Here is a 25,395-nt window from a genome sequence, read left to right on the forward strand (position 1 = left end):
GCTCCAGCAGGCTCTTCTTAGTTCTTAATTATTTATTTAATTTGTATCCCACCCTTCCTCCCAGCAGGAGCCCAGGGCGGCAAACAAAGCGCTAAAAACACTTTAAAACATCATAAAAACAGATCTTAAAATACATTAAAACAAAACAGCGTTAAAAACATTTTTTTAAAAAAACAACTTTAAAAATGAGTTAAAAACATTAAAAACATATTAAGCAATTCTAACGCAGACGCAGACTGGGATAGGTCTCAACCTAAAAGGCTTGTTGAAAGAGGAAAGTTCTTATGAGGTGTATTGCACAGCAGGATTGCAGTAGACCACCTTCATCCATGAATGGAGAGAAGTCTGAGACCTGGGCAAGTTCCAGTTGTGATGTGAAGGTGAATAGAGAAATAAATTAGTGTGCGACAGAAGCAATTTCAATGTACTGTCCCTGCCCTGGAAATACATACATATTTCTTCAGTTTAGAGTAAGCTCTGGACAGGAGTGTGAGGTGGGGAAGGTCTCTACAAATCTTCATAAGGGGAAAAACTGTAGTGTGCCTATTGGCCAACATCCATGCCACCACTTTCCTATTCCCTCCCTGCCCCTGAACAATCTGAAACTTTGAAAAAAGTAAAAAACAGTTTTTTATTGGTGTAGGAGTGTACAGACACTGTTCATCAGACAAAATGTACCTGGCATGTCATTAAACTGGCAGCTGTTTTTTAAAGTGTTCGTGAATTCTTGTAAGGTGAATTTATAAATGTAGCTAGACACAGCTTGAAGAGAACAAAAAACCAAAAACCAAACAGTCTGTCTGAATTATGAAGAAAACGGCAAGACTTGGGATTTAGAATTTGACTTGTAAAACATGTACACATAGAGGTCGCAAAGATATGCTCAACTATGGGTGAAGAACCTGCTGTGACTTTCGTTAAGAAAACCACACCCATCTTTATCCTAACTTGGACAATGGTGTGCTGTCTGTTCTGTTTGTAGAGTCCGCGTGCTTTCAAAATATCCCCCCGCCACAAATATCCAAGGCCACATTCACATACATCATGTTAATTAGTCCAAAATATTAGCCATCTGCTGGACCAGACCAAAGCCCTATCTAGTTCAGTCTCCTGTTTCCATAGTAGCCAACCAGATGCCCCTAGGAAGCACACAAGCAGAACGACTGATGCACCTGATCCTGGAGATAGCCATGTGGACTAGTAGCCATTCATAATCTGATCCTCCATGAGCTGCATCTTCCCTCTTCTCCCAGTTTAGAGCCATCTAGTGTCCATCACCACATTGTTGCTGTAAATCTATAGAGTAACTATGTGCTGTGTGAGGAAGTGCTTCTTCCTCCCTTCCACACTTTCTCTCTCTTTGCACCATGCATAATTTTACAGACCTAGATTGTACTTTTACTCACCTTTTTTCAAAACTAAAAAGCCCCAAACGTAACCTTTCTTTGTAGGGTAGATACTCCAATCCACTGGTCATTTTGGTTGCCCTTTTCACTCATAAGAATGCAGTACAGAAAATCCCGCCCTCTCACCCCTCTTTAATCACTTTCTTTGTGAGTAAAAAAAAAGGCTGCTAAGCAGTGGTGGCTGGTGGCTCTATGTTTCAATGAAAGTTGGGACTAAACAGCGGAGTGGATTCCACTGCCCCACTGACATGGAGCCACCAGCGGCCACTGCTGCTAAGGAGTAACTTGCATAGCATTATGTGTCATTTGAGGCAGCACTTCAGAGTTTCAGTCCACCTTTTCTGTCTCTCATCCTTACTCCGGGCCACTTAGTTCACATTAATTACCTTTTAAAGACATTTAAGCCATCCAACCGTTTTGTTTTTCCTATAGCCTCTGACATTGTTTCCAGCTTACAGACACTTTGCCTTACATGCTTGCACGTGTGCGCCCACGTGAGCGCAGACAAACACACAGAGACATGATTGTCCTGTCCTTCGGTTTGGAAAATCCTGCTATAGTGTTTCTTGACTCTTGAGATAAAGGCAGGGAAGCTGTCTTTGGAAACAAGGAAGTACTCACTCCACTTTTCTGTTTGCTTTGTGATCTCAAAGCACTGGATGTGTCTATACAGCTGTTTTCCCATCTGCTTTGTGAGGCTTGGTGGGCCAGGCTTTCCTCTGGTGTCAGTTGCGATGATAATGAATTACACCAGGTGATAGTTTGTCTGAAGTGGTTTTGAGTCACTCTGATACTACCAGGCTATGCCAGTTATAACTATGGAACACTGAAATGACCCGGGCCGTGGACACGATCGCTCCTGCGCGCCCTCTCCCTTGCAGAGCTCATGCAGCTCCGTGGTATACCCCAGAGTTGAGAGTGATGAAGCAAGAGAGGAGGAGGCTTGAGTGCAGATGGAGGCGGACTCCCGACGGATGCAATCATGCCTTGGTAAGTGCTTCCACTAAACGGTATACGGAAGCGGTGAGGGCAGCAAAAAAGCGATATTTTGCTGCCAATATTAAATCATCTCTCAACCGCCCAGCGGAGCTTTTTAAAGTTGTCCGAGGGCTTCTTCATCCTAACCCTCCGGATATCTTAGAACCATCTCAAACCCGCTGTAATGAGTTTGCTGGGCACTTCCAAGATAAAATCTCATGCATCCGCCAGGACTTACACTCCAATATTATGGCAGTTGAACCTAATGAGGTATCCGGAGCACGGTCTTGTCCTCACTTATTGAATGAATTTCAGTTGGTACAGCTTGAGGACGTTGACAAGGTACTTGGACTGGTGCGTGCAACCACTTCCGTACTGGATCCTTGCCCTTCTTGGCTAGTGAAAGCTGCCAGGGTTGGAACTGCTGGCTGGGACAGGGAAGTGATAAATGCCTCCTTGAGAGAGGGAGTGGTCCCCTGCTGTCTGAAAGAGGCGGTGGTGAGACCACTCCTGAAGAAACCTTCTCTGGACCCAGATAATCTGAACAACTATAGACCGGTTGCAAACATCCCATTTTTGGGCAAGGTTCTAGAGCGTGTGGTTGCCAACCAGCTCCAGGTACTCTTGGATGAAACCGATTATCTTGATCCATTTCAATCCGGTTTTAGACCCGGTTTCGGCACTGAAACAGCCTTGGTCGCCCTGTATGATGACCTATGTTGGGAGAGGGACGGGGGGAGTGTAACCCTGTTGATTCTGCTTGACCTCTCAGCTGCTTTTGGTACCATCGACCATGGTATCCTTCTGGAGAGACTCACGGAACTGGGAGTTGGAGGTACCGCTTGGCAGTGGCTCCGCTCCTACTTGGTGGATCGTCTCCAGAAGGTAGGGCTTGGGGAACATTACTCGATGCCCTGGACTCTCCATTGTGGAGTCCCGCGGGGATCGGTTCTGTCCCCTATGCTCTTTAACATCTATATGAAGCCGCTGGGAGTGGTATCAGGAGCTTTGGAGTGCGTTGTCACCAGTATGCTGAGGACACACAACTCTATTTCTCCTTTTCATCTTCTTCAGGTGAGGCTGTTAATGTGCTGAACCGTTGCCTTGCCGCGATAATGGACTGGATGAGAGCTAACAAACTGAAGCTCAATCCTGACAAGACTGAGACGCTGTTGGTGGGTGCCTTCTTGACCCAGGTGGTGGATGTTCAACCTGTTCTGGATGGGGTTACACTCCCCCTGAAGGAACAGGTTCGTAGCTTGGGGGTCCTTTTCGATCCATTCCTGTCGCTTGAGGCTCAGGTGGCCTCGGTGGCACGGAATGCGTTCTACCATCTTCGGTTGGTAGCCCAGCTACGCCCCTATCTGGATAGTGATGACCTCGCCTCAGTTGTCCATGCTCTGGTAACCTCGAGATTGGACTACTGCAATGCACTCTACGTGGGGCTGCCTTTGAAGATGATTCGGAAACTACAGCTAGTGCAGAACGCAGCAGCCAGACTGCTGACGAGGACCAGATGGTCCGCACATATAGCACCTGTTCTGGCGCGTTTGCACTGGCTACCTATTTGTTTCCGGGCTAGATTCAAAGTGCTAGTTTTGACTTATAAAGCTTTACACGGTGCGGGACCACAATACCTTGCGGAACGCCTCTCCCGCTATGAACCTACCCGCTCACTACGTTCAACATCTAAGGCCCTCCTCCGAGTCCCGTCCCATAGGGAAGCTCGGAGGGCTGTTACTAGATCTAGGGCCTTTTCAGTGGTGGCCCCCGAATTATGGAACAGTCTCCCCGATGAGGTGCGCCTGGCGCCTTCTCTTCTATCTTTTTGGCGCCAGGTTGAAACCTTTTTATTCTCCCAGGTATTTTAATGCTTATGTTTATTGTCAAGTTATTTTTATTCCAAGTGGTTAAATGCTCAAGTTGTATGTTTTTAGTGATTTTATCTGATTTTTATTTTTACTGTATTGTATTTTATTCCTTGCTGTGAACCGCCCAGAGAGCCATAGGCTAAGGGCGGTATAGAAATGGAATGAAATAAATAAATAAAGTAAAAATAACCAATCACTCTTGTCTGACTCCTTCCATCGGTACCTACTTAACGCTTCATTTCTCTTCCCCACCTAGACCCCTACCCTTTATTCCTCTGTAAGCTAGCTGCAAATCTTACTTTGATGTTGGGCTGCTGAGCTTAGATGATGAAAGCGATGTAGTGCTTGGGAGCTGGGAGCTGCCAGGTGGAGGGTCAGGCTTCAGCCATTGCTGTTTCAGCCCCAGGGCTTGCCAATCATGGGAAAGGGTCTCTAAAAACAGCTTGTTGCAAATGGAGTTTGTTCAGGCAAAGCTGCTGGGGTTCCTTGGAGACTGAGGATGTTTTTTGACAAGTGATGCTGAAAACACTATTAAATATGGATTGTGTCCCTTGTGAATGGTTAATACACTGCTGAAAATTACTGTACATTCCTAACTGGATTCCTAAATGGATTATCTGGATCCATTTCAGTCGGGCTTCAAGCCTGGATATGGGACTGAAACAGCCTTGGTTGCCTTGGTGGATGATATGAGGAGAGCGTTGGATTGGAGTGAGTGCACCTTCCTCATCCTCCTGGACCTCTCAGCAGCTTTTGATACCGTTGACCATGGTATCCTTCTGGATCGCCTGGAGGGGTTAGGCATAGGGGGCACTGTATTGCAGTGGTTCCATTCCTTCCTCTCTGACAGGCACCAAAGAGTAGCATTTGGGGATGAGGTTTTGGACCCTTGGCCTCTCACTTGTGGGGTGCCACAGGGCTCCATCCTCTCCCCAATGCTATTTAACATCTATATGAAGCCGCTGGGGACTATCATCAGGAGATTTGGGCTACAGTGTCACCAATATGCGGATGACACACAGCTCTATCTCTCATTTAAATCTTCACCGAGGTTGGCTGTAGAAACCCTATCCAAGTGCCTGGAATCGGTGAGTGGCTGGATGGGAAGGAATAAGCTGAAGCTGAACCCTGACAAAACCGAGGTACTGTTCGTGGAAGACAAGGGAAGGTTAGGAGATTTGGACCTGGTGCTCAATGGGGTACAATTGCCCCTAAAAGACCAGGTCTGTAGCCTCGGGGTCATTCTTGACTCCCAACTGTCCATGGAAGCTCAAGTTTCGGCTGTGAGCCAGGCAGCACTGTATCAACTCCATCTGATACGGAGGCTACACCCCTACCTTCCCAATCATCTGCTCCCATCAGTGGTATATGCCCTTGTCTCCTCTTGCCTAGACTACTGTAATGCGCTCTACGTGGGGCTACCCTTGAAAACGGTCCGGAAGCTGCAACTGGTACAGAACACAGCGGCGCGCCTGATTAAAGGCAGCCGCCAGCGAGATCATATCACTCCAGTGCTAAAAGAGCTGCACTGGTTACCAGTTGCTTGTCGGGCCCAATTCAAGGTGTTGGTTTTGACCTTTAAAACCCTATACTGCTTCGGCCCAGTCTATCTAAAGGAGTGCCTCCAGCATCATCATCTATGCCGCCCAACAAGATCAGCCTCAAAAGACCTTCTCTCCATCCCATCAGTCAAAACAGCCAAACTGGTGAGGACTAGAGAGAGGGCTTTTTCAATTGTGGCCCCCACTCTGTGGAACTCCCTCCCAAATGATCTCCGCCATGCCCCTTCTATGATGAGTTTCCGCCGGGCCTTGAAGACCTGGCTCTTCAGGCAGGCTTTTGGGGTGGGCTAGATTTTAGCTTCATTGTTTTTAGATTTTCAATGTCTAGGTATTATATGCCTATGTTGTACATCGCCCAGAGTGGCTGGACAGCCAGTCAGATGGGCGACTAATAAATTCCATAAATAAATAAATAAATAAATAACTTGTATAGGTTTTTCATTAAAATTACTAATGCAGGAAATGTAAAGGAAAACAAAACCTAACTAAAAACTGTTTGGAGGCTGCACATGGCAATAGTGCAGTTGTTAACTTGTGGCATGAGCCACTGTAGGCAGGAGCTTCCTACTTGGGGTGCCTGGCACGGGCCTCACCGAGCTACGGGGACCTGGAAGAAAAGGAAGTAATGAAACTGGCAACATGAGATCCCTTGGGGCAGGGATAGATATGTGTGTCTTACCAACTTCTTGTGTGGCTACAGGACCTCACTTTGGAATTCTAGCCCTTCCTCCCCCCCCCTTTTTGGGAGGGAATCCTACCTTAAAAAGCAGGATCTCATAATGGCTGTTCTGATTTTGAAGATCATATCTACTATAATATATTTGCCCAAGGATGTCATCACACAGCAATTTGCTTGGCTGCTGATAGGTGGCGCTGCAAACTACAGAATGATGACAGACTTCTGAGGAGGGAAATGGAGACACAGGCAGGCATGTATAAAGTGGGGTGTTTTTTGCTATGGCGACATGTAAAGGAAAGGGGTGGGGGGTAAGTGAGCAGAAGCACAGCCCCAAGTATTAAGATTTTTTTAAAACCATGTTTTATTGCAAAGTTTTCTGAACTAAAGTAGAGTACAAAGTTCACACATCCTTTGTGCACTTATGCAAGAAAAAAATCCATGGGAGAGATACACCTACTAAAATAAACAACTCTCTTATCAAAAGGCTTTGCAACAAAGCATCATTTAAATTGTTGCTTTATTTAAAAGCTGAAAAAAGGACCTCAAAATACATTACAAAACATTTTCAAAATGGACTCTGTTGTGCATGTAAATTTATTTACATTTTATTTACATTAAATTTATTGCTTTTGCTCACTTGGCCCTATGGCTTCTTTTATTAAAGCTGATTTTCCATTTTGAAGGATGTTAAAATATATCTGGTTATTAAGGTCTTTCAAGGCTTGACTTTTTCATTTTTTGGATCTTCACAGCGCAGTCTCCAACATTTTCATAATATTCCTTCTTATGTGCCTCTAACATCAGGCAAAGTCAGCACTTCAGTTGGCTCCTGAGAAATTAGAGTTCCTCTGAATTGGGTGGCCCCATTGCCGCACTCCTCTGGTTACTAGCCAAGACAATATGAGATAGAAATGTAATAGAAGTGTAGAGTTGGAAGGGGTCTATATGGCCATCGGGTCCAATGCAGGAATCCAAATTAAAGCATCCTTGACAGGTGGCTGTCCAGCTGCCTCTTGAATGCCTCCAACGTTGGAGCCCACCACCTCCCTAGGTCATTGGTTCCATTACCATACCGCCCTAGCAGTTAGCAAGTTTTTCCTGATGTTCAGTCAAAATCTGGCTTCCTGTAACTTGAGCCCATTATTCCATGTTCTGCACTCTGGGATGACAGAAGAGATACTGGCCCTCCTCTGTAGGGAACCTTTCAAGTACTTGAAGAGTGCTATAATATCTCCCCTCATTCTTCTCAAGGCTTAGCATGCCCATTTCTTTCAAGTCTCTCCTCATATGGCTTTGTTTCCAGCCCCCTGATCATCCTCCTTGCCCTCCTCTCAACCCATTCCAGCTTGTCTGCATCCTTTTTAAAGTGTGGTGTCCAGAACTGGACCCATTACTCAAGATAAGGCCTAACCAGTGCTTAATAGAGGGGAACTAGTATTTCACACTGTTTGGAAACTATATTTCTGTTAATGCAGCCTAAAATACCATTTTCCTTTTTTGCAGCCACATCACACTGTTGGCTCATATTCAGGTTGTGTTCAACAACAATTCCAAGTTCCTTCGTGCATGTAGTATTGCTGAGCCAAGTATCCCCCATCTTATAACTGTATACTTGGTTTCTTTTTCCTAGGTATAGAACTTTGCACTTATCCCTGTTAAATTTCATTCTGTTGTTTTCAGCCTAATACTCCAGCCTATCAAGATCCCTTTGAATTTTTGTTTCTGTCTTCCAGAATATCAGCTATCCCTCCCAATTTTGTGTCATCTGCAAATTTGATAAGCATTCCCTGCATCTCGTCATCAACATAATTAATAAAAATGTTGAAGAGCACTGAGCCCTATGGCACCCTACTCGTTACCTCCCCCAGTTTGAGAAGGAATAATTGATAAGCACTCCCAAGTATGATTCTGTAGGCAATTGTGGATCTACCTGATAGTTGTTCCACTGAGCCCACATTTAGCTAGCTTACTAATCAGAATATCATAGGGCATTTTGTCAAAAACTTTGCTGAAGTTGAGATATATTATATCCACAGCATTCCCACCATCTACCAAGGAAGTTACCCGATCAAAAAATAAGATAAGGTTAGTCTGGCAGGATTTGTTCTTGATAAATCCATGTTGGCTTCTAGTAATCACTGCATTGTTTTCAAGGTGCTTACAGATTGACCGCTTTATAATCTGCTCCAGAATTTTCCCAGAGATTGATGTCAGGCTGACTAGTCTGTAGTTCCCCAGTTCCTCCTTTTTGCCCTTTTTGAAGATAGGGACAACATTAGCCGTCCTCCAGTCATCCAGCACTTCACCCATCCTCCACGATTTCGCAAAGATTATAGACGGTGGTTCCGAGAGTTCTTCAGCCAGTTCCTTCAATACTCTAGGATGCAGTTCATCAGGCCCTGGAGATTTGACCTTGTTCAAAGTGTTTAGGTATTCCTTGACCATTTGTCTATCCATCTCAAGCTGCAATCCTGCCCCTTCAACTTCATGTTCCCCAGGAGGGTCATAGACCCTCTTTTGGGAGAAGACTGAGCCAGAGTAGGAACTGAGCACTTATGCCTTTTCTTTGTTGTTGTTGTTGTTGTTGTTGTTGTTATTGTCTTTATTTATACCCCGCCATTTTTCCAAAACTGGAACTCACGGCGGCTTCCAGATAAAAATACATATAATTAAAAACATACAAAGTCTACATCCAAATAAAATCAAACCATTTCCAATATTAAAACCATACACACATATAGCTAAAAGAGTTCAAGACTAGTTTAAAAATAATATAATAGGTATTAGCAATGCAGCACACCCTATCCTTAACAGCCTTCAATTCCAAAGGCTTGTTGGAATAAGAAGGTCTTTGCTTGTTGGCGGAAGGACTGCAAGGAGGGGGTCATTCTTACCTCCCTAGGAACTCCCTTTGTTCCATGATTGTAGGTGTGGAAAGAGAGAGATCAGGATTTGTACTGGACATGCTTTGGAATTATCGTTCCCTTCATTGTCCACAAGGCAATTCTGTGTCTTGCTCTGTCATTCACTTGATATTGTTATTTGTGCTTGTATTGTTTAATATTTATGTCTATAATTCCCACAGCAGTTTATGAAAACAGAAGAATAGATAACTACGGTGGTATTCAACAGTAGCCCTACTCAGAGTAGACTCATTGAAGTTAATGGACAGGACTAACTTTGGTTTATTAATTTCATTGGGTTTACACTGAGTAGGACTAGGATTGAATACCACCCTTCATCTGTAAATTCATGAACATGAGCAAGAGCTGCTTTTTTAAAACAAACAAACATAACACAACACTATGTTTGTATGTTGTTGTATCCAGATCTCAGTTTATCATCAAGTTTTAGAGTGATGTATTATGTGTGTTCTGGAATTCTCACATCATTCACAAATGTCCTATTTAGATTGCCTAAATCCTTCACCAAGTGTTTATTGGTACAGGCATCATAGTTGACTACAGCATGTTGCTTGTTCACACTCCATTTTCCTTTCTATCCTGGAGTGAGGTCTGGAAAGATCAAGTTCTTAGGATGATCCAGCATGAATGAGCAAATGCTTGTTGGGTAGGGCATCATGACTAGTGCCTGTGACATTACTACCCCCCTTTTATGGACCACTTTTCCACTGTTTAAGATGTAGGCAAAAATGTTGAGTAATGAATAAACATGTGTTGCATTAAAAAAAAAAAGGCTGACAGTTCCCTGAAGCCTGGCAACTTGTGAAGCCAGTCACACATTGTGGACGAAGCATCTGCAGTGACTAACTTTCTGGTTTTATCCATTGCATGATGATGCAATTTTTTTTAAAGAAAGCTGAAAGATGGCATCAAAACATCACTTCCAGTGGTGCATTACACTAATATCTTGTGCTCCATTGTTCTCTCTAGGCAAGAGGTTTTGATGCTGTTCGTAATGCTTCAAATACCCATAAGACCTGTTTGACAAAAATACCCAAACAGTTTGGCCATTGGAGCTGATGCCTTAATCTGGGCGTGGAGAAAGAGAAAGTCTGTTTGCAGCATCTACTAGCAATCAAAGCTAGTTCCTATAAACTCCTCCCTAGTGCTAATTTTGTTGTACTGTAGCTTGATAGTTGGCCGGCAGCAAATATTTAAGAGTGCACAAATGAAACCATTTAGAGTAATTGCAACTATAATGCATTTTAGCACCAGTACTCATAACCTTCATCATAATATACGTAATCACTGATTGGCAGGTTTAGCCCCTGTGGCGTCTTTTGGATGTCTTGCTAAGATTGTTTTTATTCTTTTCTTTTTCTTTCTGTCCAGGGTACAGGACATTGTGTGCCAGAAGGTGCTTCAGAGCAAGGGCAATGCACCGGGGACCAGCATCTGTGCCACACAGTGGATGCGGAATGTCCAGAGGATCCTCTGCCAGATACAAGCCTCTCTCTCTCCTTTCCTGCTGAGGTGTGGAATTGCAAAGGAGGGGGTCATGTTGGTGTGTGTATGTTAACGGGGCTGGGGGTGCAGGACAAAATTTGTGGCTCGAAATTGGTATTTATTTACAACACTTGGATCCCAACGTTCTTTTATAAAAAAGCTCAAGGTGGGTAACAATAAAACGAAAACATAGTTTTAAAACTTTAAAGCTGAATTACAAAAACATTAAAACACTGAAAACAAGACTGTAAAAAAAGCAACAGTACGCCACCAGCAGCAGTTCAGTGGATTAAAACCAACACAGTGAAACTATCTACAGCCCAAAAGCTGCCTTAGAAAGGATGGTGTGACTAACTTCCAGAAGGCCATTAAAGAGAGGATGAGATGCGATTCCCTCAGGAGCCTAGGCCTGTATCTAGCCAGGGCTGGCCTTACCATTGGGGCAGAGTGGGGCAGTTGCCTGAAGTGGTAGATACTGGGGCAGCAGCAGTGGCAGCCCCCCTCATGCAGAAGTGTATTGATCACTAAGTGCTCATCGCTTTCAGTGCATCCCTTCTGCTGAAGAGTGAGGAGGAGCTTCTGTGGGCACTGAGAAGCCAACCTCTTGTGTCTGAGGTTACCTGTCCAGCTAAGGTCCTGGGGTGAGCTACAGCAGGACCTCGTGTTAAGACTGTCAAGATCTTGACTGCCGTGTCTGCCTTCTACACATGGGGATGATGCCAGCATGGCATATTGCCGCCAGGTGCCTGTTAGTGCTGTCCTGTGTAGCTTAGGGACTGGCTCCGTGCCAGCATGTAAACGCCTTACCAGACTGCCTTGGTAGATCTGCACTATCGCATTGAGGCAGGGCTAAGCTGAAGGATCTCAAGAGACGTGACATCATTGCTGGCGAACAGATCCAGAGGGTTTTTCTTTTTTAGAAAAAGGTGGATGATGCTGTAATGATGTAAATATATGGAACAACATCTAGGATATACAGCCACTAGAGTGGCTATATACTAGAGCCAGCATGAATTTTTCACACTCTGCAATGTTAAATTGAAAATACCTTCCCGTGCCATTCTGCATTCCCATAAACTCATTTCAAAACAAAACTTTACAAACTCAGAACTGAACTCGGAAACGATTGCTTAACAACCCTCTAAATTTTAATGGCGATACACAAAACAGAGAGAATGGAGAGTTCAAAGTGTAAAAAGAGAGAGGGAAAAAACACCCCTGTTGGACTTTTTTCTATCAGAGTTCTCATAATTTGTTGAAATTAATTAAAAATCAGCCATGTTCACAGAGTACCTGTAATCCTATTACTGACAGTGCTCAGAGGCACATGTTACCAAATCCTTCCAAGCTACACAGGAAGTGGATTGGACTGTGAAAGACCAACCCAAATTGTGTTTGTATTTTGACAAATATGTAGGGCAGTACAATATCTCAGAGAAGAGGTCAGGTCTCCTGCTCCCCTGGTGCATTCACTATAGCTGCCCAATTTCCCTGCTTTTTAAAGTTTGATAGAAATATCTGTGGGCTACAGGTATGTTCTTAAACTGCAAGGGTTTTTGTGTGTGTGTGAGTGAATAATTTATCAGCTCATTACTCAGCAGTTACTGTTGGACCTTGTAGTGATGCTGTTGAATGTCTTTGATGCTTCATTTCAAGGAAGAGAGAAATTGCTTATCATGAAGCTTTTGGTGGCTGTGAAAACTGTGCTAGCAAGAGACTGGAAAAATACAAGGGGTCCCATAATTTGCAGGAAATTTTTGTTCATATTTGTTTAGAAGATTTATAGCATACATATAGCATATATAAATTAAATAAATAAGTAACAATAAAAGACTAAACAAAATTCAAGAAAAGGAATATAAATGAGCACAGATAAGAGGAAGGTAAAAACCAAGCATGGCAGACTACATAGTCCCCACTTAAAATTGTTGTCTTGGATGTAGCAGAAACTGAAAAAATAGCTGAGAATTTGAAAGAGAAATGGACAGAATATAGGTCAGACTTTGTAGGTAAATAATCTCTATTTATTGGAATTGGTTTTTGTAAATAAATCTCATTATGGTGTCACATATTTGTACTCTGATGAGTAGCCTTAGAAGTGCTTAAAATGGTTGGGGGGCCACTGGGAAAGGAAAGAGTGATGCAAGAACCTTCCCCCTCACTTTATTTAAATACTTTTTTTGCCATGGCCCTGGGTCAATCTACACTTTTTGGCTAGCAGCTTTTAAAAAGACAGGAAGGGAGGGTGAGAGAGAAATATTGACAAGCGCACTTTCTTCCAGAGGTGTTTTGAAACCTGCATATTACAAGAGGCTTCTTATTAACCCGGCACCTTTCATCAACTTCAAATTAACACATGTTAGGAACTAATAGGAAAAGCAAAGGCGGCAAGCGCATGCAGTTAACTCAGAGAAAGAGCTGATTAGCTTGGAAGTTCTTTCCCTGGTGCTGCCTGAGAGAACGGGGCTGGGGTGATGATGGGGAACTAGCTCCTTGCATGTATGTAGGGTGTGTGTGCTTCTGTCCCTAGGGCTGGGGGAGATGCAGCACTCGGGTGGCTTTTACTATCAGAGCAGAAGGGATAGGCAATTGGTGCCATCTTACCTCATTTTATCCTTGCAAACAATCCTGTAAGGTAGGCTAAGATAAGTGAGAGTAGCTGTCTAGCTTAATGGCAGAGTTAAGATTTCAACCTGGGTCTCCCTCAAGAGCATCTATATCACTTACCAGCTAACTGGTTGTGCACACTGGGTGGATAATGTTACAAATAATTAAATAAGCCTAAAATAATGCGTGGATACCAGAGACCAAAATCCCTTCCCTTAAAAAAGAAAAAGTGTTGATAAATGGCTGTAGTTCAGAGGTGCTCAAACTCTGGTCTGCAAGCTCCATTTAGGTGGACTGCAGAGAAGTTGCAGAGCAGTGACGACAGTCTCTATGTGACCCATACACTTGGTTTATTTGATGATTGAGTTTGACTTCACTGAGCTTTGCACACAAACAGGCACATCCATCACTTTAGAAAGGGACAACTATGATTTTTAAAATATGAGACGTGTAGGTACTTTGATATGTAGGACACAAAGTTTATTAAACGGTTCGCTGAGACCCCAGCATTTTTCAAGTAGTTTTCCGGGGGGGGGGGGAGTTTGAGAATTTATTTATTTATTTAAAATATTTCTATCCTGCCCTTCTACCGTATAATAGGGCACTCAGGGCGGCTTTCAAAAATAAAATCAGACATGTACATAATAAAATTGTAAGCAGTAAAATCACAAAAACATTAAAATAAATTAAAATACATAAAATGCAATTATTTTATGAGAATTGTCACTGTAGTTGTTACAAAATGTACAAAACATAGACAATAATAACTCATTCTCTTACAATATATTTCTGCATTCACAAATTAACAATGAACATATTCACAAGTAAGCTTTGGGACCTTGCTGGATCCCTCCACGCTGAAATCCAGCCAGAAAGCAGAAATCTGTACCATGTCATAACATTTCTTTTTTGTTAGGTATCAGAGAAATGATAGATTGTGAGCCTGTGGGCAGAAGCTGTCTTGTCTTTTTAGTCTGTATGCAATGTTCAGTGCTTTAAGTGTTAAATAACACGAATATAACAACATTCTCTGTACTGGAAGCAAATGCCCTGGAATGCAACAGATCTGTGCTTTGACTGCCTTCACCCTTATCATCCAGACATTCTGAGGGTCATGTTCTTTAGTCTCGTGGAGCCCTCTTAGGACTTGTAATGAAGCTTGCGTGTTTTCTTGTTGATCAAAGTTTTTTTCATCTTACTTCTCCCCCTTCCTTCAGGCTCAGCCACTGGGTTCTGCTAAAACTTGTGAACCAGATGTTCCTCGGTGTCATACTCCACAAAGGGCAACTGGAGATGGTGCGCAGGGCTGCTCAGGTGGTAAGGCATGTTGCTTCCTGAGTGGAGTGGAGAGGATTTCCCATTCTGACAGTACTGATGACCTTGCAGGAAAAAATGATCATGTAGGAACAAAGTCCAACATTCTGCATCCACTAGCGCAAGAGCCTTATGCTACCTCTGGCCCATGGGGGTCCAGTTTGGCCAACAAGGCCATTTTTTTCACTGGCTCAAGTGATGCTAACAAGACGGGGAGCGCTACTTCAAAGAGCGCTTTTGACGGGAGCACGGGGGTTGTTTTAAAACCCTTTGCAAACAGCAAAAGGGCTTAGAAGCCGTTACAGCTGGCTGTACAAGGGATTTTGAGAGGTGGACTGTGGGACTCCCTACCTGTCAATTACAGGACTTCATAATGACATCATGTGATTGACAGGTGGGAGGGATTGGTCCTTGAGGTCAATCCTGATAAGGACCTGATCCGTGGAGCCAAAAAAATTCCCCACCCCTGCGCTACAGATGGCAGAGTTTAAAGGTCATGCAACAAAGAAATCCAGCACAACAGTAGTGCTTGTGCAAGAGCTGATTCTTGTTGTGCAACAACATTCTGCCAGCACAACAAGTATACCACTAAGTGACTTGAAGTTGGCGCTACCTTGGCTGCAGCCATAGTCTTTTGGAACACAAATGGGCTTGGCAGGATGCTGGAATGTGCAAGTGCCTGGTTTTTATTCCCATGCTGCCTCTTCCTTCCTGAAGAGTTTTTTGATCATTGAGTCTCTGACCTTTGGTCCAACTAATTGTGGGTTTTATTTCTTTCTGTTTTTTTTGTTTTTATGAGTTCTAATGTTTCCTTTTTCCCTCAGGGCTTTGTTGATGTCAGATTTGCTGCTGTTGTGCCCATACTGCTGGCCATATGCAAGCCACAGTCTGTCAGTCTCCCGTCTGCAATATGGGCTACAAAGCCATTACTAAGTGAATGTCTGAGAGGAGCTTTAGAGTTTGGACCTTCTAGAACAGGCTTAGCCAACCTGGTGTCTCCCAAGTGCTTTGGACTACCACTCCCATCAGCCCCAAGTCAGCACAGGAGTTGTAGGGTTCAAGAGCCACATGTGCTTCCTGAGCCAGAATTTGGCCACCTATTGGCCTTTGGGGTGCTTAGAGGCTCTTTTGTTACATGAAGCTTCTGCGTTGGATCCTTTTTGCTATATGTGTTTCCTGTTGCTTAGGATTGTTCTGTTTTTCCTACTTCCAGCCTGATGTTCCAGTGGTGTTTCTGTCAACCCACAAATCTCAGCTGGACAGGCTATTGCTTCCTCTCCTTCTAGTCTCACAAGGCCTAGGCATGCCCAGAGTGACTTATGAATGCAAAACTTATACTCCAACGTACAGGTAAGTCACATTTTGAGGTATGAGAACATGTGTTTTCATATACCTCTGTGGGATTCTCCCCTTCCCCTTTCACCATCAGTTTGCTTGAGGGAATTTGGAATTTATTCCAATATGTCATTTGCAAAGCCTTTCTCTCACGCTCAGCTTTAGCAACCCCTGATCTGAAATATAAGGATAATATAGACACATTTCAAGATGGTGGTTAGGATTATTGAGATTATGTATTTGAATGGTTTTGAATCCACTGCATCAGCCTTTGACAACCTGGTGCCTCTGAATGTTGTCGGACTACAACTCCCATCAACCTGGGAAGCCCATCAACATCTGGGGGAGGCACCAGTCAGACTGTCCTCCCCCCCCCAAGCCAATGAACACCATTCTGCCCTGGGAGAAGGAAGGATGGGGGAGGAGGGGCTTGTCTTTGGTCTGTTTTATTTTTATCTGCTGGTGAGTGTATGGGAGAGAGGGATGTGCTAGAATTCCACCCAATTCGGATTTGGTACCGAATTTTCCATTAGTTTGCTATTATTGTGGACTGGATTGTTATGTGGTGATTTTTCGTTGCTATTTTCAGAAATGGACCCGCATCTAAAACATTAATATTAATATCAATATTTTATTGATATTTCCTTCTGTTTATCAATATTTCCTTTATCGATATTTCCTTTCAAAATATCAATATTAACATCAGTATTATTTCCATTGGGGGGGGGAATGATCAGTGAAAGCAGTGGCTTGCAGACAAAGAACAAACTCGAATCGATACCAGCTCACTAGATTGACAGAATGTTTTCATACCAGCCCTGGCCAATGGATCCCTCGTGGGAGAGCAGCAACACTGTAAACCGCCTTGGGAGCTTTGGCAAAAAGGTGGTATATAAATCCAATTAGCAAACAAATAAGAAAAGGGAATCTGTGACTTTTTTGAAGTTTCCCTCTTGATGTATTTACTCTACCAAAATACAGGTAATTACATCCATGCAGTTAACATGTTTGGCCCTAAGGTTGTGATGAAATTCCAGGTTCTTTCCTCAAGTGGAGGATGGCTAGGGTGGGGGAACGGCCCCTCCCTTGGGTTTTTGTATTTAACTTTTGTATTTAACTTTTTACTGACTTTTCAACATACAACAAAAAAGAGGGACCATTCTTAACCTTTCCCGTATTGGAAAGGCTCTTTCCTAGTATAATGTCTGGAGGAGGAGAGGCCTCTTTCTGCTGCACTCAGGTGACCTCCTGCCCTCTTTGCAATCAGACAGACTCTGACAGGGCTCCGTTCCAGTGAGAGACGAGCATTTGAAGAGCGTGCCCCGGGGGGGGGGGAGGAGAAAGGGAAATTAAACACAGCAAAGTCATGGTGGACGAATGGGGAAAGAGTCTCCTTGGTCACCCCGTCCTAGTTGAATGGAGCTCAGCTGTTCCCTCACAATGCAGCTGTTCCCCATGGGGCTGCAGCTGATGGGTCTGGTCATTCGAGGCCCCCACTGCATAGATGCCCTCACATCTGTTTTGGCCTACAACTCCCATCAGCTCCAGCCAGCATGGAGGGCATCAGGGTGACGAAGGTGCTTTAAAGATTCCAACGCTGGCAATGTTTGTGAGCAAGGCCTTTCCCACTTTTTATCCCTACCCTACCCCCTCGGTTTGCCAGTGGTTTGATTTGTCTTGGAAGCTTCCCTTCCACTTGTTCTCTGTTTTGTAATTAGCGTGGGTGGCTCCGTCTTGAAAAAGCTTTTACCACTTCTGCTGATGCTGTGTGCCGTTTGGGTCTAATAAATCAGATTTCATAAGTCTTATTAAATGAAAGAACAATATTTTAAATAATTTGTGGAATTTGCATAATGTGTTCTGCCCACAACGAGCTTGCAGAATTTAACTTTCCAGTTGGACAGATTTGACTCTTCCCACTTAACCGTTTCTCATCCCTCCCTTTATCTATTAATAAAATTAGAAAATAAAAAATTCTGAATCAAGATATCCTTAATTGTGTACCTCCAAAAAGGGGCTGCAGACTGATTTAAAACAGGCACATGTTCTTATCTTCCACATGTTTTCTTCTGCGTTGCACAGAGCATTAAAGCTGCTGGAAGACCTTCTTTCCTTCTGTTCAGCTTTTGAATGTCAGTAGCTGCGGCTGTCGTGCTTTTCAGGTCATGTTCACACCATTCAGTTAAAGCACTCGTGTACTACTTTAAGAGCCATGGCTCCCCCTCCCAAAAGAATCCTGGGAACTGTAGCTTGTTAAGTGTTCTGGGAATTGGAGCTCTGTAAGGGGTCTCTTAACTCTCAGCACCCTTAACAAATCCCACCGTTCCTAGGATTCTTTGCAGAAAGCCATAATTGTTAAAGTGTATAAGAGTGCTTTAAATGTATGGTGTGGATACAATTCAGGCTTATGTCTACAGCTAGAAATACTGCATTCCTTTAAAAGAAAAAGACAATTGAAACTGGTGGGATGCTGAATTGTGTCCCACAGACTAAACTCCACTTTTTGCACAGTGTAGGATGTGGAGTACACTGGCTCATAATAAACTTGCCACCCTCTCTGCTCTTATTTGTTCAGGGCTCTGCTGGCTCGCTTAGGAGGGGTATTCATGTCACAAGGAGTGGAACTGGCCTGCGACAGCGACCAAGGGGCCCTCTCCAGGGCTGTGCTAGCTTCAGTAAGTTGAGTGTTTTGTCTTTGGAAGGAAGGGACACTCTGGTGGCTATGAGCATGTGGGCATCCCTTAGAGATTGCCTGAGCCCTTTATATCCCAGCCCAATCACTGAGATCATTTGCAGGAGCATCTGTCCTTGGTTGTCCCCCACATTGGAGGGGCTCATTTGACAGCAACAAGAAATTGAGCCTTTAGTGTCTTTGGCCCAGTCCTGTGGAATGTTCTGCCAACAGAGATTCAACAGGCACTTTGTGTTTTAACTTTTAAATGTCTGCTGAAAGCTTTTCCATGCTACCAAGCTTATGCAAGGTAGTTAAGAAAATACTGTTCTGTAATTGTGAGTTGATGATGATTTTAGGTTTTTTTACATGGTTTTTATTGTGTGTACAGTTCTATGATGAAAAGAAAGGCGGGATATAAATGTAATAAATAAATAAATAAATAAAGCTAAAACAGCTACAAAGTGGAATCCATTGAATAGAATTAAAATTAAATAGAATTAAAACCATTTAAAACATATCCATTAAAAAAGCCAAAGAATAAAGGGAAGTAAAGCAGCACACTATTAAAAGCCCTTGCAGTCAGTTCCCAAAAGCCTATCGGAATAGAAAAGTTGTTACCTGCCGGAGGTTTATCTTTGCTTATCTCTCCTTTAGCAGCCCATTGTCCCTAGGGGTTGATAGGGATTGGAGCCAGGGATAATTAGCTGCTAAAGCAGAGATAACGCCTGAGGAGGAAGGTGGCCAGCAGTGCTGCTTCTCTGCCCTTGCCTAGGATCCCCTCCAGCTGTCTCTGCCTGACTCTGGAGGAGCTTCAGAATTCCCAGCCGGTGGTTAAGGCCTGGCTTGCCTATAGTCCACAGCCCATGCAGGAAGCCTTTGCCTACGTAACCTTCCCATGCACACCCGTCACATTGAAATGCACTTATCACATCCACTGGCCCATTCACTTGTTAATGTTGACACAGGTGTGTGCGTGTGCTGTTGTCATGTGAGCATTACACATGAATGGACCAGTACATGTGGTAAGTGTATTTTAATGGAGCCAAGCATGTGTGGAAATCTTACACAGATTCCTTTTCTTAATGGCGTGTATCCTGTGTGGCCCAGGCCTTTAAGAGCCTGGCTGAAATATAACTTCCATGATGGCCAGAGCATAACTTGAGGTGATTCACCCAGCTGTGTTGGCTTCATGAGAACGTGGGTTGAGTGGATCCATCAAAAGTTTGGGTATGTGTTGAATGTTGCAGATTAGGTCAAATATAGAATTGTTTCTGCAAGTGACCTTACAGAATTGAGCTTTCATTATGGGTAGATTTGGAGGGGGCAGGTGCCTTCTTCAAGCAGATTTCAATGGTGATACCTTAGAACTCTGTGTGCCTTCATTTTGTTATGGTTAAATAGTTTCTGTTCTTAAAAAAACAAAAAACAAATCCTATTGTTCTTAGTTTTTCTTTCCCCCGCCCCCAAATCCAAGTCTGATGAAATCTTGTTTTGTATTCATGACACTGTTTTTTGTGGGGTGTGTTTTTACAATCTAGACATATCGGCAAATGATATATCTACCTATTATGTTTCATTAGAGCTGAAATGAGACTTGGTGAATCTGAATCTCTGCCATGTGTATATGTGAGGGAGAGAGAGAAATCAATTTTGCTTTGCCAGAATCTGCTTGGTGAAGGGACGTGGAATAGCCTCTAGTGTCCAAGGGACCAGTGATATTCATGCATGGTCTCTTCCGCAAAGCACAAAAAGTTGATTTGATCTTTTATTTCATTGGGATGCAGATTTGAAACCCGCACAGCTTGCTGCCTCAGCCAGAAAGTGACAACTGCGTTTGCAAATTGGGGTTATAATTTCCTCCTTCTCTGCCAGACACCTTTGGGGAAAGCACAAACATCTCTACCCACTCACAACAGTAACAGCCCCTTTGCACAGCCAGGATCTCATCAGCCTGGGAGCCCTGTGGATGTTGGCAGCTTCGGGTGACAACAGGCTCATCTGTCTTGTTGACGATATATTAGCTGAACCCCATAGATTGTATGTGCATGTCCTGGGCTCAGAACTGCTTTAACTATTTTGTTTTCAGTTTGTTCTTTCCCCATTTGCTTGGCCGTTAAGTATGAAGGCTTGTTCCTCATATTGGTTGGAACAAAAGGCCAAGTGGATGGTCCATCTAGTCTAGGACTTGTCTCCAAACAAGGATGGAAGAATCTGTCAATTTTGGTTCTCTCTGTTTCTCATCTTTCTAAATCTTACATTTGGTTCTCCACATTTCTGCAGCAACTTGCAATTTTTTTAAAAAAAAATCCTCATAAAAAAATTCAGCATTTTAGTGCAAATTTCTCCTAATGAATACATTTTTGTATGTAGTTTTGACAAAAGTACACATTTTTGCAAGCAATTGATCCTAGTATAATGCATTTTGGTATGCTATTTTCACCAATATGTTCATTTTGTGCACACTTCCCCTAATATATGCATTTTTGTAAACATTGCTTGGGCGGAGAACTGCATTGCAAAATTCAGTAAAGTGTGAATTTCGAAGGATGGCTGTGTATCGGTTCTCATATTGTTTCGGAAAGTGCAAATTTGATAAATTCAGCTTTAAACATGAACTGAGTTGCATTTCTCCCCCATTCCTATTCCAAATGGTGACTGTTGAGCTGCCCCTGGGATGCTCACAGGTAGAGCAAGATGGAGGTAGCCCTGTCCTGAGGCTTGTCCCTGGCAGCTGATAATGAGAAGTGTACTGCAGGTGGCTAATGGCCTCTAGCTTAGATGTGCATATCAGTGGCTGTCACTACCTCTTCTAGCAATGAATTCTATATGTATTGTAAGTCATGCAAAGGACTTTGTGTTGTCAGACTGAACATTCTGTCAGGATTTTTTTAGTGACCCTTAAATTCTTGCAGTAGAGAGAGGAGGCAATGTCTCTGTAAGTCTTGCCAGTTGGTTTATTATTCAACAGACCTCTACTGTATCACACACACCCAGCCTTTTTGTTGTTTCCCCTGCCCCACTGATGAAAAAGCCTCATTTGCTCAAGCCTGAATTCTGCAACCTCTATAATACGCAGAATTACTTCTGCAATTTTTATTATCCTCAGTGGTTTTTTTCTGATTTTGCTAATCATAGGGGAGAGTAGGGATGTCTGAAGGTGCTGACACTCTGCCCCCATCCACTGGGAATCTTATTCCGCCATCTCTCTAGCTTCTGAGATTTTGGCAGATGTTGCCCACACATTTTCAATAATATATTCACAAGCACAAGGACTTTTCAAAAAGAAAACTGAAATTCTCAGGGAGCTTAGTTTTGTGCCCAGTATCACTCTCTGTGCATTTTCTGCATGCCAACAGAACAGTTTCATTTATATTCAAAATATATGTTCATCAAAAATTGATTGTATTATGGCATATGCTTCATAATAAACTACAGTTCATCAGCAAACAAGATTATTTTAGCTTAGGACTTAATCAAGACTAGGGATTTCTCTCCTTCTCCCAGCTGAGCATCGCAAAGCATGGCAGGATAATTATTGTCAATTACAGTTATTGTGAATGGTCATATGCGTACTCTGAGTTTGCATAAACATGTCTCAGATCTCTTGGAACTCCTGCATTTCATGGCTCTTTGGCCCCCACGGTTTACATTTTTTTCTGTTTGTGTGATGGTCTGACTACTAAACTACCTATTGAGGATAGCATTTCATGCTTCTAAGTGGGTTTCAGTCCATAAAAGCTTCTGATACCACAAATCTGTTAGCCTTTTCCTTTTGTTGCTTTTCCTGCAATAGTCTAAGACAACCATCCCTCTGGAATTAGCCCTGACTCATTGGGTGGGAGATTTTCAGCCTTCCCCACTGTAGGAAAATGTGATCCTTCTCCTATGCTCAGTGACAGCTGGAGGCTCCATGTCTGTGGGGCAGTAGAATTGGCTTTGGGTTTTAGTCCCAACTTTCCAGGAGCTGTACAAGGCGCCAAAATCTCCTTGAAAGTCCAGACTAAAACCCGGAGTGGATTCCACTGCCCCACAGACATGGAGCCACCAGCCAGCACTGCCTACTTTGCTGTTGCCTATGCTCTTACAGGCTCCTGCCTCTGCCTTCACAGTATGTCGAGGAACTGCTCCGAAGCAGGCAACCACTTGTGATCTTCCTGGAAGAGGCCTCCTCCGGTTCACTGCAGCTCTCAGCCTCCAGCAGGGAGTGGCTGAGCTTGGTGTTCAGTACTTTCCATGCAGGCACTGTCCCCGACGTCATGATGGTACCCATTGGAATCTCCTATGATGTGGCTCCCGACTCCATTCACAGGGGGAAAGTGGTAAGAACTGCTGTGGCAAGGGGGCTGGAGGAGTCTGAGAATCCATACTTCAGGTGTTATAGTTAGCAACAAAATGTTCAGTGTTGGGCAGTTGAAGTGGTGCACTCACCCCACAGTTCAGCATCCCTGTGCCCCAAGGAGTCAGCTGAGGTGAATCCAGTGCCCGGCTGCCCGACTGGAGGCATTCAAGCGGCAGCTGGACAGCCATCTGTCAGGAATGCTTTGATTTGGATTCCTGCATTGGACCCGATGGCCATATAGACCCCTTGTGCCTTGCCTAGGAAGGGAATGTTGGGGACAAGCCGATAGTTGTGACAGGCTTCCAGATTGAGTGAGGACTTCTTTGGGCACTTCTCCAAGCACCTTGTCCATATTTTCAGATGCAAAAATGGAAAATCATCCAACGAAATAGAATTGGGAGGTGCTCTGAATATCTCCATGGAATTAACCATCGTAACTAAGGGTTGGATCCAACTGACTTCTACTCAGAGTAGACCTGTTGAAAATTAAAAAACCTATGTTAACCATGTCTATTCATTTCAGTGGTCTACTCTTGAGTGTGACTACCATTGGATACATCCCTATGGCATCTTACTTGGAGCAGACCCATTGAAATCAATGGACTTAAGTTAGTCATGTCCATTACCTTCAATGGATCTACTCTGAGTAGGTGTAGCATTGGATTCAGCCCTTTTTATTTTACTTAAGGAGCATTAAAAATAATTGATCACCCACCTGCAGTCTGAAGTGGCATAGCCCACTCTCCCCCTTTAGGATTCTACTGCTTGATTCTGCTGCCTCTGCAAACCAAGTCTAAATTTTAAAAAGTTAACCCATGTTCTGTTTTGCCAGGGCCCCACCCAGACCCTCAGTCTCTGGACATCCTTCTGGACCATCTGCCGAGCTGCTTGTTGGGGACTGGGCTGTGTCCGGGTGGATTTTGCTCAGCCCTTCTCTTTGCAGGTAGGCCCCTGAAGCATTTGGCCTCAAAAGAAGATTGCTGAAGAGTGGCAAATCTTCCCAAGCCTTTGGCAGGATGGGTGATGTTTCTATTGGTTTATGTTCCTTTCTGCCTAGGAGTACGTCTCAAACAACCTCTTCACACAGAGCGGCTCTAGGAAGTGTCTGGAGGAGCTCCTCTTGCCAGAAATACTTGGCAAACGGTAACTCTGCTCTAGAATTGTGGTGGCCCACCAAGACGAGGCCTACAAATTGTGATCGAGGTGTAGCAAACACTTGACTCTCAGTGTCGCTTGTAAGTAGGGATGAGGGAGAATTTTGATTCAGTTCTCATTTAAAGCTGAATTTATCAAATTGGCACCTTTTGAAACAACAGGAGAACTGAAAAACAGCCATCCTTCAAAATTCGTACTTATCTGAATTTTGCAATGCGGTTCTCTAAACAATGTTTACAAAAATGCATATATTAGGGGACAGTGTGTATAAAAATAAATATAAGTGAAAATAACATGCAAAAATGAATTATGCTAAGAACAATTGCTGGCAAAAAGTGTATTTCAGTCAAAATTGCAAACAAAAATGTGTTTACTAGGAGAAATCAGCACTAAAATGCTGAAGACTTTTCTTGAGAGTTTTTTAAAAAAAATAAAAAATAAAATCCGCTGCAGAAACCTGGAAAAGTGAGAAATAGAGAGAGGCAAAGTGGATATATCCTTTCATCCCCACTTGTAAGGAAAGTGAAATTGCTTTCAGAATGGGAGTGGGGTGGGGTGGGGGAGAGAGAGCACAGTTCCATGTTTTTGATCATGCATCTCCCTTTTTGTATCTCATCATATGATGGCTGTGCCTGAGCTCATGTGTCCCATAACTGAGAAGGTGAGGCTGAGCCGGTATTAATATAGAGCCTGAGTACTTGAAAACTGTGTGCAGCAAACTACGTGGGCAGGAGAATAAATTATTAGCCATTTCTTGCATACTTGTTTGACCCATGATAGGACTTCCAGCTTACATATTGAAACAGCACATAGGAGCTTGCAGGAAGCAAACAATAGACTCAAAAGACACAAATTTGTAAGCGACAAATAATAAGCTTCTTCCGAGCAAGAAGCATAGAATCATAGAGTTGGCAGGAGCCTATAAGGCCATCGAGTCCAGCCCCTTCTTCAGTGGAGGAATCCAACTTAAAGCATCCTCGACAGGAGGCTGTCCAGCTGCCTCCTGAATGCCTCCAGCGTTGGAGAGCCCACCACCTCCCCAGGTCATTGGCTCCATTGTCGTACT

At 43.5% G+C, this 25,395-nt stretch overlaps 1 protein-coding gene across 4 annotated transcripts in view; it reads left to right on the forward strand.

Annotated features, from left to right (window-relative positions):
* The window catches only part of GPAT2 (glycerol-3-phosphate acyltransferase 2, mitochondrial), a 96,425-nt gene that overhangs the window by 41,222 nt on the left and 29,808 nt on the right, over positions 1-25,395 (forward strand). For all 4 annotated transcript variants that reach the window (XM_061593454.1, XM_061593452.1, XM_061593451.1 and 1 more), the window contains exons 6-12: positions 10,792-10,932; positions 14,730-14,829; positions 16,040-16,176; positions 18,737-18,836; positions 22,945-23,154; positions 24,007-24,117; positions 24,232-24,317. In XM_061593454.1, the coding sequence (XP_061449438.1) occupies positions 10,792-10,932; positions 14,730-14,829; positions 16,040-16,176; positions 18,737-18,836; positions 22,945-23,154; positions 24,007-24,117; positions 24,232-24,317 (885 nt within the window). The remainder of the gene's footprint in view (positions 1-10,791; positions 10,933-14,729; positions 14,830-16,039; positions 16,177-18,736; positions 18,837-22,944; positions 23,155-24,006; positions 24,118-24,231; positions 24,318-25,395) is intronic.

The sequence above is a fragment of the Rhineura floridana genome, chromosome 12 (assembly GCF_030035675.1).
Source record: "Rhineura floridana isolate rRhiFlo1 chromosome 12, rRhiFlo1.hap2, whole genome shotgun sequence".
Taxonomy (NCBI): domain Eukaryota; kingdom Metazoa; phylum Chordata; class Lepidosauria; order Squamata; family Rhineuridae; genus Rhineura; species Rhineura floridana.